This window comes from Coregonus clupeaformis, chromosome 4 (assembly GCF_020615455.1).
Source record: "Coregonus clupeaformis isolate EN_2021a chromosome 4, ASM2061545v1, whole genome shotgun sequence".
NCBI lineage: Eukaryota > Metazoa > Chordata > Actinopteri > Salmoniformes > Salmonidae > Coregonus > Coregonus clupeaformis.
The window spans coordinates 3857059-3874386 of NC_059195.1; the positions used below are offsets into that span (position 1 = coordinate 3857059).

The 17328-nt window shown below is 40.6% G+C and overlaps 1 protein-coding gene across 10 annotated transcripts in view; it reads right to left on the reverse strand.

Moving 5' to 3' along the window:
- obsl1b (obscurin like cytoskeletal adaptor 1b) overlaps positions 1-17328 on the reverse strand; it is a 97600-nt gene that overhangs the window by 4787 nt on the left and 75485 nt on the right. For 9 of the 10 annotated variants that reach the window (XM_041863329.2, XM_041863314.2, XM_041863295.2 and 6 more), the window contains 4 exons: positions 15755-15859; positions 8059-8325; positions 6854-7123; positions 3898-5189 (listed from right to left, as the gene is read on the reverse strand). In XM_041863329.2, the coding sequence (XP_041719263.1) occupies positions 5179-5189; positions 6854-7123; positions 8059-8325; positions 15755-15859 (653 nt within the window). In that variant the 3' untranslated portion in view covers positions 3898-5178. Of the gene's footprint in view, positions 1-3897; positions 5190-6853; positions 7124-8058; positions 8326-15754; positions 15860-17328 lie in introns of those variants that run through there. The other variant, XR_005996993.2, reaches the window with a different exon arrangement.

Genomic DNA, 17328 nt, shown 5'->3' on the forward strand with positions numbered 1-17328 from the left:
AGGCTCCACACGGGGGCTTTGAGGACGGGGACCGAGACCTCACACTCGAAGCAGGCCTCATCCGGGACCACCACCTCCACGCTCTTCAGTTCCCTCACCATCAGGAGAGACTGGGCTGTGTTGCAAAGAGAAAGATAAATACATTGAGGGAAGAATGGGGGACCCCTTAAAGGTACACTCAACAAGATGACAGCATCATCAATGATAAAACAACATCAGACCACAATGTCACCAACATTCAGATCTACAACGACTGCCATTGTTGGCCTTACACAATTTGCACCTTCCCCAATAATGTCTGTTTTGAAGTCTGTTGAGGTTGTTGTCCATGTTGTATGAGGTTACCCCGTTGTGTTTGATGATGTCACCTTGCTAAGTATACCCTTAAACATGATTGCACTATACACTCTAATCACTTTATGGTGAATTAAATGAGATTCAAATTACTCACCTGCACATGTTAATTGCAGGTAAGGTGCATGGAACAATGCTTAAATTGAATTTATAACACTTTACTTCCATACCTGAGTAACACTGTAAGTACACTAGTAACAACATGTTGATACAATGTTGTTAGATAGTACTTTAGTAACTGCATTATAATTGCAGAGTACTAGAGTTGACCTATGATCCTATCAAATACTGAACTGAGTGAGCTGTAGTCTGCAGTGTTTAATGAACAAGAATGTCTTACTGCCATGTTCCCAGTAGATGGAGCTGTTATATTCAGGACAGTGATCCGTCTATGCTCCTGATAGAAGTTGCCCTTAGACAGATCTAAGATTAGCCTACTCTCCCCAAATCCTAACCATCAGGGGGATGCAAAACGTACCTTATATTACTGATCTTGTTATGTTACTGAATAAAATTGGGAAAATATTTAGTGCCTACTTTTTCCATTCATTTGAAATTCAGGCAAATATAGTGGCTGTATCAACACAATAAATGGAGTGGAACGTGGCCTCATTTTGACCAAAGGCACATTTTCATGTCAAACATCTGACAAACTTTGATTGTGGAGTGAACTGTCACTTTAATAGATTTTCTTACCTTCTACAGTCAATTTCGCAGAGCATGTGTGCTCTCCAACCTGCACACTGTAGTTTCCCTCATCGTCCAGTGCCACCTGTTGAATGACCAGCTTATGATAGCAGCCCTCACTGCAGATCTCAAAGCGCTCTGAGGGCAGGATGACATTGCTGCCCTGGTACCAGCGGATACTGCACCGAGGGTTGGACACTGAGCTGTCCATGATCGCACGACTCCTCTCAAGGGATATCTTGTCCTGGAAAGGGTTTGTTATGTTCAACGGAAGCTCTGCAAGGATAAAATACAAATTGTTTTGTTTTCTGAATATGTCGCGAGGTTCTGAGACCTGACAATAATTCATTTGGACAAATGGCAGGCACCAAAATCAATAATTCTATATTTACCTACAGTATATTCTATTGGGAATAAAGCATCTGGTATTTACATAGACCTTCCATATCCGCACCCATAACTAATTTGCCCCAAAACATTATTTTGTTACTATAATAATATATATACACTGTGCATTTGGAAAGTATTCAGACCCCTTTCCTTTTTCAACATTTTGTTACGTTACAGCCTTATTCTAAATGGATTAAATTACTTTTTTCCCTCATCAATCTACATACAATACCCCATTATGACAAAGCGAAAACAGGTATTAGACATTTTTGCAACTGTATTAAAAATTAAAAATTAAAATACCTTATTTACATAAGTATTCCGACCCTTTGCTATGAGACTTGAAATTGAGCTCAGATGCATCCTGTTTCCATTAATCATCCTTGAGATGTTCCTATAACTTGATTGGAGTCCACCTGTGGTAAATTCAATTGATTGGACATGATTTGAAAGGCACACACCTGTCTATATAAGTTCCACATTTGACAGTGAATGTCAGAGCAAAAACCAAGCCATGAGGTCAAAGGAATTATATGTAGAGCTCCGAGACAGGATTGTGTCAAAGCACAGATTTGGGGAAGGGTACCAAAACATTTCTGTAGCATTGAACGTCCCCAAGAACACAGTGGCCTCCGTCATTCTTAAAAGGAAAAAATTTGGAACCTTCCGCCCGGCCAAACTGAGCAATCGGGGGAGAAGGGCCTTGGTTAGGGAGGTGACCAAGAACCTGATGGTCGCTCTGACAGAGCTCTAGAGTTCCTCTGTGGAGATGGGAGAACTTTCCAGAAGAACAACCATCTCTGCAGCACTCCACCAATAAGGCTGCATGACGGAAGCCACTCCTCAGTAAAAGGCACATGACAGCCCGCTTGGAGTTTGCCAAAAGGCACCTAAAGGACTCTCAGATCATGAGAAACAAAATTCTCTGGTCTGATGAAACCAAGATTGAACTCTTTGGCCTGAATGCCAAAGCGTCATGTCTGGAGGAAACCTGGCACCATCCCTACGGTGAAGCATGGTGGTGGCAGCATCATGCTGTGGGGATGTTTTTCAGCTGCAGGGACTGGGAGACTAGTCAGGATCGAGGCAAAGATGAACGGAGCAAAGTACAGAGAGATCCTTGATGAAAACCTGATACAGAGCGCTCAGGACCTCAGACCTCCAACAGGACAACGACCCTAAGCACAAAGCCAAGACAACACAGGAGTGTTGAGTGGCCCAGCCAGAGCCCGGAATTGAACCCGATCAAACATCTCTGGAGAGACCTGAAAATAGCTGTGCAGAGACGCTCCCAATCCAACCTGACAGACCTTGAGAGGATCTGCAGAGAAGAATGGGAGAAACTCCCCAAATACAGGTGTGCCAAGCTTGTAGCGTCATACACAAGAATACTCGAAGCTGTAATTGCTGCCAAAGGTGCTTCAACAAAGTACTGAATAAAGGGTCTGAATACTTATGTAAATGTGCTATTTCAGTTTTTTTTTTTTATACATTTGAAAACATTTCTAAAAACCTGTTTTTGCTTTGTCATTATTCTAAAATCAATTTTAGAATAAGGCTGTAACATAACAAAATGTGGAAAAAGTCAAGGGGTCTGAATACTTTCCGATTGCACTGTACATTGTCAGCTCTATTCATTTTATTTCTATCTGCAACGTTCAGAGTTCCACATCCCAGAATACACATCCCTGAATACAGATAGGCAACAGACTACCTGTATGACTGGAGAGTGGTCTCCAATAAGCAGATGCCTTGTAGCTGGACAGAATGACGACAGACTGATGGGTCTTTCAGCCCTAATATCTGATGGTCAGAACTACAAGTGCCAATATGGATGTGGTGAGATAACATTTGTACAGCTTTCAATATTTAGGCAGTTGTTTTGATTATTAATTTTAAGTATATTAAAGATGTCATGTTTTATGTTGTAGATTAACCGATATGGGCAAAATAAAATGTGCTAGCTTGGAATAATTCTAGTACGGTGTCCAGGTGGGGAAATGGTTTGTAATCCATATGCTGGAGATGTATATGTGACATTTGATTTTAACAAGTGCTTGTACTTGACCTTTTTGATATGCGATATCATATTGCAAGTCTAATGTAGTGGTCATTTAACCTGTACAGTCAGATGAGTGGGGAGCCTTGTAATAGCTCCTTGTATTACATGCCTTGTAAAGATCCTCATTTACTTCATGACACTTCCTGCCGTGCTTGCTTGCGTGTGACTATGTGTCTGTGCATGTGAGTCTGCGTTACCTTAGAAGTAAAATGCAGCATTCATTTGACAAGATATACATCTTTCAATACAAAAGATCTTTCAATTACTATAATAATTTGCTGGGGTTTTTTCACGGCATGCAACAAGAGTGTTGACATCCAAGTAAAGAAACTTGGGCTAAATCAAGTGCTTGAATGAGTTATAGCTGCTAATCAAATTTAAGAATAGAAAGAACTAGAAAACGATTTGTACCACAATAAAGCATGATTTATTGAAAGAGGTCATATCCTAATACAATGAATGATGCATACATTAATGGAGCAATTCAATACAATGTAGGGGGTGTTGGAAACAAATTAAATTAAAAAGAAAAAGGAATATGGAACTGACTTCACTTCATATGAAAACCATATTCATTAATTATTCAATACAATATAATTATATTACTCAGTCAACTCTGCATTTAAACTTGAATATAATCTAATAAAATGATCAATATAAACTACCTTTCTAAATTAACCAATTTTGGCCCAATGTATTTATATTACAAGCCCCATGTTACTTGACAGAACCCATTCTTCAAAGTAGCTTGAATATCTGCCTCCAAAAAACAACTTCAAAATGTAAAAAACGATGTCTATACAATGGACACGTGTTGAAAAATACAAATGAAATGATGCAATTAGAAATTTGACTGACTGACTAAATGGACACTTAAAGTAAATTATAATAGAACTAATGGAACCTTTTAAGAACCTTTTTTAACTTAGGACTGAATCCTAACTTGAGAAAAGTTTGTATCTCAAAGTTCTGGATAAATTCGTTGATGTCAATGGGAGATTTATGTGAAAAAGCTGGTAGCTCAAGTTAGGATTCGTCACTTCTAAACAACATACAGTGTCTCAATAGTAGCTATAAGTAACCATTATGGCCCAAATTCTGACATAGGATGTCAGTGCGCAACACAGACTTTTGCATAAAGCATGCATTCATACCTATGGGGGAAAAAAAAGAAAAAAAATAATAATAATTGCAAGCAGAGTCCACTCAAACATGGATCTCAAGTTAGGATTCGGTGCCACGCCTGTAATCAATTGCATTCTCCAACTGTATTTTATGGCTGACTTTAGAACACATTTTTATATTACATAAAATGTTTATATTACATGATATGGATTAAGCACATGCTCGTATTCAGAGAGACAATTTAGTCATTTCTGTACTTATGTTGGTTGATAATTGAATTCACCTAGAGCCTCTGAAGAGGACATTGTTTCAAGACATTGTTTCAAGTGAGAAGGGGTATCTGCATTGGGAAATAATTATACAAAATCTTTTAATAACTTATTGTTAAAAGCGTTGACACAAACTATTCACCCCCTTTTTAAAGACAGGAAAATATATTTAAATTCTAATCCATACATTAAAATTTCACATTACAAATATGAACACAAATAAATTGGTGGATAAGATATTGATCCATCTCATTCTGATGTTGATACTGCATCAAGACGCTACTGCGTCTGTCAAGGATCACCTGTTGAAGAGTAGAAAATAAATACACAAATACTCAGGACTATCAATCCTATATATACAGTATGTTCTATTCATGCAAAATGGTAAACAGGTTTCCACAATAAGACAAGAATGTCTGTCTTAATTCATACATTCCAGAATCATTTGTATTTCATTATTTGAAATGTAAACTACATTTATGTTGGCACTCCATAGTGTACATTGAAACAACATGACAAGTACATTTCCTGAGGAAAATGTGGTGTGCTTCCTAGCTTGTGAAAGATCGATTGATTGATAGGATAGGATAGCATGAAAATGTGAAAAGTGGTTTGTTGTCTCTAGCTTAATTGGTTCAAGAGTTACTGTTAGTGGGTTATTTTATGCTAATTTATGCAAATTTATATAGTTATAGTTGATACAAGTTTTAAGGAATTTTAAGTTAGGATAGCCTGAACATGTGAAAGTTTGTTTGGTGTCTTTAGCTTAAACGGTTCAGGAGTTACTGTTGGTGAGTTATTTCATGCAATAAAAAAAATGTATATAGTTATAGTTGATAAAGTCAAATAAAAAAATGAATTTAGGATATGTGATGTTTTAAAGTTGGTCTTGTAGCTTAATTGGCCAAGGAGCAGGACCATTTTTAATTGCTACCTCTGCAATCCTATTGTTCTCATTCAAACTCATGTTAATTTATGCACATTTTAAATGGTTATAGTTTTAAAAGTATAAATGGTATCAAAAATCTGTAAAAAACAAAAACAATCTAAGTTGGGTCAGTCTGAACATATCAACGTTGGTTTCGTGTTAATAGCATGAACGGTGTAAGAGCAGTGGCAAATTCAAAAACGTTCTATTCAAGCATATGGAGCTTTTATTAACATTTAAAATGGTTATAGTTCAAAAAGTATAAATGTTATCAAAATTCTGAATCCAATTGATACAAGTTGGGTCAGTCTCAATATCTCAACGTTGGTTTGGAGTTAATAGCTTAAACGTTTCTAGATAGGTCTAGAATGTATTTATTTTTTTTACCATTCAAGTCTATGGGCCTTTTTTTTTGCCATTGAAATGCATTGGGAGCTCATTTATACTGAACAAAAATATAAACGCAACATGCAAAAATGTCAAAGATTTTACTAAGTTACAGTTCATGGAAGGAAATCAGTCAATTGAAATAAATTAATTTAGCCCTAATTTATGGATATCACATGACTGGGCAGGGGCACAGCCACGGGGGCATCAGGCCCAGCCAATCAGAAAAAGTTTTCCCACACAATAGGGCTTTATTACAGACATTAAGCCCTATTGCATAATGGACCAAGTGATACGTTAGGAGAAATTAGCTTAAATAAAATATTTTCAATGCAAGGTGTAAAGGGGTTCGTTATGTAATATCTATTACGCTCACGGCACACTTTGACTGCATTAATGTGATGAATGAACATAATACTTATTCAATTATAGACCATGTTATAAAACGAAAAGTATTTTACTACTGTCAGCCTGTAAATATAGCCGTAGAAGTCTACTAGGATATACATTCTGTCTCGTCTGACCTAGATGTCAATGCCCATGGAGAGAACTGCACATAAACACCAAACATAGCTTACAGTATGTCACACTTCTCTCGCCATGTGCAGCTGTTATGCCAAATCACATGTAAAAGGAAAAGGGTTCGCCTACTCTTGACGTGGAGCTCGGCGCTGCTCTTGGCTTTTCCCAACGTGAACTCCACCAAGCCGTTCATGTCGACAGAGGTTTGTCGGATGGTGAGTCGGTGGACATTGCCCATCTTCTCTAGGCTGAACTTGGGCCCCTGCTGCAGGGCCTCCCCCTTTAGGCTCCACACGGGGGCTTTGAGGACGGGGACCGAGACCTCACACTCGAAGCAGGCCTCATCCGGGGCCACCACCTCCACGCTCTTCAGTTCCCTCACCATCAGGAGAGACTGGGCTGTGTTGCACAGAGAAAGATAAATAAATTGAGGGAAGAATAGGGGAACACTTAAAGGTACACTCAACAAGATGACATCATCATTAATGACAAAACAACATTAGACCACAATGTCACCAAAATTCAGATCTACTACGACTGCCATTGTTGGCCTTTCACAATTAGCACCCTCCCCAATAATGGCTGTTTTGAAGTCTGTTGAGGTTGTTGTCCATGTTTTATGAGGTTACCCCGTTGTGTTTGATGATGTCACCTTGCTAAATATACCCTTAAACATTATTACACTATACACTCTAATCACTCTATGATGAATTAAATAAGAATGAAATTACTCACCTGCACATGTTAATTGCAGATAAGGTGCATGGAACAATGCTTAAATTGGATTTATAACACTTTACTTTCACACCTGAGTTACACTGTAAGTACACTAGTAACAACATGTTGATACAATGTTGTTAGATAGTACTTTAGTAACTGCATTATAATTCCACAGTACTAGAGTTGACCTATGATCCTATCAAATACTGAACTGAGTGAGCTGTAGTCTGCAGTGTGTAATGAATAGGAATGTCTTCCTGCCATGTTCCCAGTAGATGGAGCTGTTATATTCAGGACACTCATCCTTCTACGCTCCTCGTAGAAGTTTCCCTTAGACAGATCTAAGATTAGCCTACTCTCCCCAAATCCTAACCATCAGGGGGATGCAAAACTTACCTTATATTACTGATCTTGTTATGTTACTGAATAAAATTGAGAAAATATTTAGTGCCTACTGTTTCTATTCATTTGAAATTCAGGCAAATACTGTGGCTGTATCAACACAATAAATGGAGTGGGACATGGCGTCATTTTGACCAAAGGCAAATTTTCATGTCAAACATCTGACAAACTTTGATTGTGGGGTGAACTGTCACTTTAATAGATTTTCTTACCTTCTACGGTCAGTTTCGCAGAGCATGTGTGCTCTCCAACCTGCACACTGTAGGTTCCCTCATCGTCCAGTGCCACCTGTTGAATGACCAGCTTGCGATAGCAGCCCTCACTGCAGATCTCAAAGCGCTCTGAGGGCAGGATGACATTGCTGCCCTTGTACCAGCGGATACTACACCGAGGGTTGGAAACTGAGCAGTCCATGATCGCACGACTCCTCTCAAGGGCTACCTTGTCCTGGAGAGGGTTCATTATGTTCAACGGAAGCTCTGCAAGAATAAAATACAAATTGTTTTGTTTCCGAATGTGTCGCGAGGTGTGTTCTGAAACCTGACAATAATTTATTTGGACAAATGACAGGCACCAAAATCAATAATTCTATATTTACCTATATCCTATTGGGAAAAAAGCATCTGATATTTACATGGACTTTCCATATCCGCCCCCATAACTAATTTGCCCCAAACACATTATTTTGTTACTACAATAATATATATACACAGTGCATTCGGAAAGTAGCCAGACCCCTTCCCTTTTTCCACATTTTCAGTACGTTACAGCCTTATTCTAAAATTGATTAAATTACTTTTTTCCCTCATCAATCTACATACAGTACCCCATAAAGACGAAGCAAAAACAGGTTTTTAGAAATGTTGGAAATGTATAAAAAAAAAACTGAAATACCTTATTTACATAAGTATTCAGACCCTTTGCTATGACACTTGAAATTGAGCTCAGATGCATCCTGTTTCCATTAATCATCCTTGAGATGTTCCTACAACTTGATTGGATTCTACCTGTTGTAAATTCAATTGATTGGTAATGATTTGAAAGGCACAAACCTGTCTATATAAGGTCTACATTTGACAGTGCATGTCAGAGAAAAAAACAAGCCATGAGGTCGGAGGATTTGTCCGTAGAGCTCTGAGACAGGATTTTGTCAAGGCACAGATTTGGGGAAGGGTACCAACACAGTTCTGCAGCATTGAAGGTCCCCAAGAACACAGTGGCCTCCATCATTCTTAAATGGAAGAAGTTAGGGACCTTCCGCCCAGCCAAACTGAGCAATCGGGGAAGAAGGGCCTTGGTTAGGGAGGTGACCAAGAACCCAATGGTCACTCTGACAGAGCTCCAGAATTCCTCTGTGGAGATGGGAGAACCTTTCAGAAGGACACCATCGCTGCACCTAAAGGACTCTCAGACCATGACAAAATAAGATTCTCTGGTCTGATGAAACCAAAAATTGAACTGTTTGGCCTGAATGCCAAGTGTCACATCTGGAGGAAACCTGGCACCATTCCTACGGTGAAGCATGGTGGTGGCAGCAACATGCTGTGGGGATGTTTTTCAGGGCAGGGACTGGGAGACTTGTCAAGAACGAGGGAAAGATGAACGGAGAGATCCTTGATGAAAACCTGCTCCAGAGCGCTCAGGACCTCAGACTGGGATGAAGGTTCAACTAAGCACACAGCCAAGACAATGCAGGAGGGGCTTCAGGACAAGTCTCTGAATGTCCTTGAGTGGCCCAGCCAGAGCCCGGACTTGAACCCGATCTAATATCTTTGGAGAGACCTGAAAATAGATGTGCAGCGATGCTCCCCATCCAACCTGACAGAGCTTGAGAGGATCTGCAGAGAATAATAGGAGAAACACCCCAAATACAGGTGTGCCAGGCTTGTAGTGTCATTCCCAAGAAGACTCGATGCTGTAATCACTGCCAAAGGTGCTTCAACAAAGGGTCTGAATCCTTATGTGAATGTGATATTTCAGTTTGTTATTTTTAATACATTTTCAAAAATTTCTGAAAACCTGTTTTTGCTTTGTCATTATGGGGTGTTGTGTGTAGATTTATGAGGGGGAAAAACAATGTAACCATTTTTAGAACAGGGCTGTACGTAACAAAATGTGAAAAAAGTGAAGGGGTCTAAATACTTTCTGAGCGCACTATATATATATACAGTACCAGTCAAAAGTTAGGTCACACCTACTCATTCAAGGGTTTTTCTTTATTTGTACTATTTTCTACATTGTGTAATAATACTGAAGACATCAACACTATGAAATAACACATATGGAATCATGTAGTAACCAAGAAAGTGTTAAACAATTCAAAATATATTTTTAATTTTTTATTCTTCAAAGTAGCCACCCTTTGACTTGATGACAGCTTTGCACACTCTTTGCATTCTCTCAACCAGCTTCATGAGGAATGCTTTCCCACATATGCTGAGCACTTGTTGGCTGCTTTTCCTTCACTCTGTGGTCCAACTCATCCCAAACCATCTCAATTGGGTTGAGGTCGGGTGATTGTGGAGGCCAAGTCATCTGATGCAGCACTCCATCACCCTCATTGGTCAAATAGCCCTTAAACAGCCTGGAGCTGTGTGTTGGGTAATTGTCCTGTTGAAAAACAAATGATAGTCCCACTAAGTGCAAACCAGATGGGATGGCGTATCGCTGCAGAATTCTGTAGTAGCCATGCTGATGAAGTGTGCCTTGAATTCTAAATAAATCACCGACAGTGTCACCAGCAAAGCACCCCCACACCATAACACCTCCTTCTCCATGCTTCATGGTGGGAACCACACATGCAGAGATCATCCGTTCACCTACTCTGCGTCTCACAAAGACTCATCAGACCAAAAGACAGATTTCCACCGGTATAATGTCCATTGCTCGTGTTTCTTGGCCCAAACAAGTCTCTTCTTATTATTGGTGTCCTTTAGTAGTGGTTTATTTGCAGCAATTCGACCATGAAGGCCTGATTCACGCAGTCTCCTCTGAACAGTTGGTGTTGAGATTAGTCTGTTACTTGAACTCTGTGAAGCATTTACTTGGGTTGCAATCTGAGGTGCAGTTAACTCTAATGAACGTATCCTCTGCAGCAGAGGTAACTCTGGGTCTTCCATTCCTGTGGCAGTCCTCATGAGAGCCCGTTTCATCATAGTGCTTGATGGTTTTTGCGACTGCACTTTAAGAAACTTTCAAAGTTCTTGAAATGTTCCTGATTGACTGACCTTCATGTCTTAAAGTAATGATGGACTGTCGTTTCTCTTTGCTTATTTGAGCTGTTCTTGTCATAATATGGGCTTGGTCTTTTACCAAACAGGGCTATCTTCTGTATGCCACCCCTACCTTGTCACAACACAACTGATTGGCTCAAATGCACTAAGAAGGAAAGAAATTCCACAAATTAACAAGGAACACCTGTTAATTAAAATGCATTCCAGGTGACTACCTCATGAAGCTGGTTGAGAGAATGCCAAGAGTGTGCAAAGCTGTCATGAAGGCAAAGGGTGGCTACTTTGAAGAATCTAAAATAATATATATATATATTTGTTTAACACTTTTCTGGTTACTACATGATTCCACAATGTTAAAAATAGTAAAAATAAGGAAAAACCCTGGAATGAGTAGGTGTGTCCAAACTTTTGACTGGTACTGTATATATATATATATATATATATATATATATATATATATATATTTGTGATGTCACGAGAGGCTGTGTCCTGGAGGGACGTTACATCCCCCTGAGGTGGCTGCAAACCCAGACAGCTATGGCTCCATCTGCTGGTATGGTCGGGAACTCCACCCCTCTATGGCCAATCTTCCCACGCAGCTGAAACAAATGAGGAGCTGATGAGCTGAAGGTTTGGGAAGGGAAGGGACACAGTCTCCAACCTGGGCTCTCTGGAGAACAAGAGTGCTGCACGTCCACTTCCATGAGGAATATAAGGATTTGGAGATACTTACCTTTGGGAAATACTCACCTTTGGATATATGCACCTGTGGAAATACGTGAGAGATTTTTGGAAGGACTTTTTGCTGGGTTGGCCACTAGCTGCAACGTGGACTACAGTAAGGCTGGGGAAAAGTTATCTGAGCGAGTGAGAATTATGATTTTGGATGTGGAAGAGACATCCCTGAACTGTTAACCCTTAAAGAGCCACAAGAGAACATAATTTTGTTATATTTTCGTTAATTTCCCAAGACCTATAATAAAATCCTTGTTTTGTTTGAACCTTGTCTCCTTGCACTACTTGAGCAATCCCGCTGAAAGCTGTGTAGCCTCTCGTGACGTCACAATATATATATATACAGTGAGGGAAAAAAGTATTTGATCCCCTGCTGATTTTGTACGTTTGCCCACTAACAAATACATGATCAGTTTATAATTTTAATGGGAGGTTTATTTGAACAGTGAGAGACAGAATAACAACAAAAAAATCCAGAAAAATGCATGTCAAAAACGTTATAAATTGATTTGCATGTTAATGAGGGAAATAAGTATTTGACCCCCTCTCAATCAGAAAGATTTCTGGCTCCCAGGTGTCTTTTATACAGGTAACGAGCTGAGATTAGGAGCACACTCTTAAAGGGAGTGCTCCTAATCTCAGTTTGTTACCTGTATAAAAGACACCTGTCCGCGGAAGCAATCAATCAATCAGATTCCAAACTCTCCACCATGGCCAAGACCAAAGAGCTCTCCAAGGATGTCAGGGAAAAAAGATTGTAGACCTACACAAGGCTAGAATGGGCTACAAGACCATCGCCAAGCAGCTTGGTGAGAAGGTGACAACAGTTGGTGCGATTATTCGCAAATGGAAGAAACACAAAAGAACTGTCAATCTCCCTCGGCCTGGGGCTCCATGTAAGTTCTCACCTCGTGGAGTTGCAATGATCATGAGAACGGTGAGGAATCAGCCCAGAACTACACGGGAGGATCTTGTCAATGATCTCAAGGCAGCTGGGACCATAGTCACCAAGAAAACAATTGGTAACACACTACGCCGTGAAGGACTGAAATCCTGCAGCGCCCACAAGGTCCCCCTGCTCAAGAAAGCACACATACAGGCCCGTCTGAAGTTTGCCAATGAACATCTGAATGATTCAGAGGAGAACTGGGTGAAAGTGTTGTGGTCAGATGAGACCAAAATTGAGCTCTTTGGCATCAACTCAACTCGCCGTGTTTGGAGGAGGAGGAATGCTGCCTATGACCCCAAGAACACCATCCCCACCGTCAAACATGGAGGTGGAAACATTATGCTTTGGGGGTGTGTTTCTGCTAAGGGGACAGGACAACTTCACTGCATCAAAGGGATGATGGACGGGGCCATGTACCGTCAAATCTTGGGTGAGAACCTCCTTCCCTTAGCCAGGGCATTGAAAATGGGTCGTGGCTGGGTATTCCAGCATGACAATGACCCAAAACACACGGCCAAGGCAACAAAGGAGTGGCTCAAGAAGAAGCACATTAAGGTCCTGGAGAGGCCTAGCCAGTCTCCAGACCTTAATCCCATAGAACATCTGTGGAGGGAGCTGAAGGTTCGAGCTGCCAAACGTCAGCCTCGAAATCTTAATGACTTGGAGAAGATCTGCAAAGAGGAGTGGGACAAAATCCCTCCTGAGATGTGTGCAAACCTGGTGGCCAACTACAAGAAACGTCTGACCTCTGTGATTGCCAACAAGGGTTTTGCCACCAAGTACTAAATCATGTTTTGCAGAGGGGTCAAATACTTATTTCCCTCATTAAAATGCAAATCAATTAATAACATTTCTGACATGCATTTTTCTGGATTTTTTTGTTGTTATTCTGTCTCTCACTGTTCAAATAAACTTACCATTAACATGATAGACTGATCATGGCTTTGTCAGTGGGCAAACTTACAAAATCAGCAGGGGATCAAATACATTTTTCCCTCACTGTATATAATATGCAATTTGAACACTTTTATCCAAAGCAACTTAGTTGTGAGTGCATACATTTTATGTATACGTGTACACTGGAATCAATCCAACTATCCTAGCATTGCAAGGCCCATGCGCTAACAACTGAGCTACAGGTACAGTTGAAGTCAGAAGTTTGCATACACTTAGGTTGGAGTCAATAAAACTAGTTTTTCAACCACTCCACAGATAGTTTTAGCAAGTTGGTTAAGACTTCTACTTTGCGCATGACACAAGTAATTTTTCCAACAATTGTTTACAGACAGATTATTTCACTTATAATTCACTGTATTACATTTCCAGTGGGTCAGAAGTTTACATACACTAAGTTGACTGTGCCTTTAAACAGCTTGGGAAATTCCAGAAAATGATGTCATGGCTTTAGAAGCTTCTGATAGGCTAATTGACATCATTTGAGTCAATTGAAGGTGTACGTGTGGATGCATTTCAAGGCCTAACTTCAAACTCAGTACCTCTTTGGGAAAATCAAAAGAAACCAGCCAAGGCCTCAGAAAAAAAATTGTAGACCTCTACAAGTCTGATTCAGCCTTGGGAGCAATTTCCAAATGCCTGAAGGTACCACGTTCATCAGTACAAACAATAGTACGCAAGTATAAACACCATGGGACCACGCAGCCAACATACCGCTCAGGAAGGAGACGCGTTCTGTCTCAATCAGTCCCAGAATAACAGCAAAGGACCTTGTGAAGATGCTGGAGGAAACAGGTACAAAAGTATCTATATCCACAGCAAAACGAGTCCTATATCGACATAACCTAAAAGGCCGTTAAGCAAGGAACAAGCCACTGCTCCAAAACCGCCATAAAAAAGCCAGACTACGGTTTGCAACTGCACATGGGGACAAAGATCGTACTTTTTGGAGAAATGTCCTCTGGTCTGATGAAACAAAAATAGAACTGTTTGGCCATAATGACCATCATTATGGTTGGAGGAACAAGAGGGTGACTTGCAAGCCAAAGAACACCATCCCAACCGTGAAGCACGGGAATGGCAGCATCATGCTGTGGGGGTGCTTTGCTGCAGCAGGGACTGGTGCACTCCACAAAATAGATGGCATCAAGAGGAAGGAAAATTATGTGGAGATATTGAAGCAACATCTCAAGACATCAGTCAGGAAGTTAAAGCTTGGTCGCAAATGGGTCTTCCAAATGGACAATGACCCCATGCATACTTCCAAAGTTGTGGCAAAATGGCTTAAGGACAACAAAGTCAAGGTATTGGAGTGGCCATCACAAAGCCCTGACCTCAATCCTATAGAACATTTGTGGGCAGAACTGAAAAAGTGTGTGCGAGCAAGGAGGCCTACAAACCTGACTCAGTTACACCAACTCTGTCAGGAGGAATGGGCCAAAATTCACCCAACTTATTGTGGGAAGCTTGTGGAAGGCTACCCGAAACGTTTGACCCAAGTTAAACAAGTTAAAGGCAATGCTACCAAATACTAATTGAGTGTAAGTAAACTTCTGACCCACTGGTAATGTGATGAAATAAATAAAAGCTGAAATAAATCATTCTCTATACTATTATTCTGACATTTCACATTCTTAAAATAAAGTGGTGATCCTAACTGACCTAAGACAGGGAATTTTTACTAGGATTAAATGTCAGGAATGGTGAAAAACTGAGTTTAAATGTATTTGGCTAAGGTGTATGTAGAATTCAGACTTCAACTGTATGAGTTTACCTGATATTTAAATGTGAGGCAGTATTTTCCTGCCTACATTGTGTCAGGAGATTTGACTACATTTCATGTGTACAGGAAAGGAGGAGGCCTGCATGGTCTAGAGTAGTTAGTTCTACCAGAGGTGACAGGGGTTTGAAATCGAACCACTGCCCCTCCGACTCGCACTTCTCCTACCTTTCCTGTCTCTTCACTGTCCTATCCGTTCAACAAAACCACACAAGTATGAAAGGAGTGGGAATACACAGAAGAAGTAATCATATTACCCTCCACCTCCAGATAGGCTGTGCATTCTAAGTGTTTCGCGACAAACTTGATCTCTCCGGAGTCCTCTCCTCTCACGTTGCACATTAGAAGAAAATGCTTGGTCCCTAAAAAGACATGCAAAATCCGTTACCATAGAAGCTTAATTTGTTTTCCAGCTATATTAGTGTGTTGAGAATTTAAAGTCATGTTTCTAAGAGCCGCATGTTCATAAAGCATTACACATGCACTTAAAGCTAGAATCCTTAATTTAAACAATAAGAAAGTGCCCTCCCCGCCCCTGTTTCGCTAAAAAGCTAAGGGCTGGAGAAATGTAACCACTCTCAAATTCATAGACAGCTATGGATGCAAGGACTGACCATACATGATATAAAATGTATAGTTTTAACCATGTTTTGAGGCTATACAATGTTTGTTTACATTTACGTTGTTTATAAACATTGGAGTAAAACAAGCTCATATCTTGGGTTCTTATGAGGTACGACAGTTGAACTAAGCTCATGTGGCATTTATAAGTTATATTCTTCAAGAATCAATGGGTATACCGGTATATCATGAATTTATAAGTCAAAAAATGGTTGAGGCAACTAAGGATTCTAGCTTTAAGGTGCCATGTGTCACCCCATAGGGCATTATAAAATGTGTTATAAGCACTTATTACAGGTGGTAAAATGCATCATAACATTTGTTTTAAACACTCATAGTTGATCCTCGACTATTCAAACATACACTGCTCAAAAAAATAAAGGGAACACTTAAACAACACAATGTAACTCCAAGTCAATCACACTTCTGTGAAATCAAACTGTCCACTTAGGAAGCAACACTGATTGACAATACATTTCACATGCTGTTGTGCAAATGGAATAGACAACAGGTGAAAATTATAGGCAATTAGCAAGACACCCCCCAATAAAGGACTAGTTTTGCAGGTGGTGACCACAGACCACTTCTCAGTTCCTATGCTTCCTGGCTGATGTTTTGGTCACTTTTGAATGCTGGCGGTGCTTTCACTCTAGTGGTAGCATGAGACGGAGTCTACAACCCACACAAGTGGCTCAGGTAGTGCAGCTCATCCAGGATGGCACATCAATGCGAGCTGTGGCAAGAAGGTTTGCTGTGTCTGTCAGCGTAGTGTCCAGAGCATGGAGGCGCTACCAGGAGACAGGCCAGTACATCAGGAGATGTGGAGGAGGCCGTAGGAGGGCAACAACCCAGCAGCAGGACTGCTACCTCCGCCTTTGTGCAAGGAGGAGCAGGAGGAGCACTGCCAGAGCCCTGAAAAATGACCTCCAGCAGGCCACAAATGTGCATGTGTCTGCTCAAACGGTCAGAAACAGACTCCATGAGGGTGGTATGAGGGCCCGACGTCCACAGGTGGGGGTTGTGCTTACAGCCCAACACCGTGCAGGACGTTTGGCATTTGCCAGAGAACACCAAGATTTGCAAATTCGCCACTGGCGCCCTGTGCTCTTCACAGATGAAAGCAGGTTCACACTGAGCACGTGACAGACGTGACAGAGTCTGGAGACGCCGTGGACAACGTTCTGCTGCCTGCAACATCCTCCAGCATGAC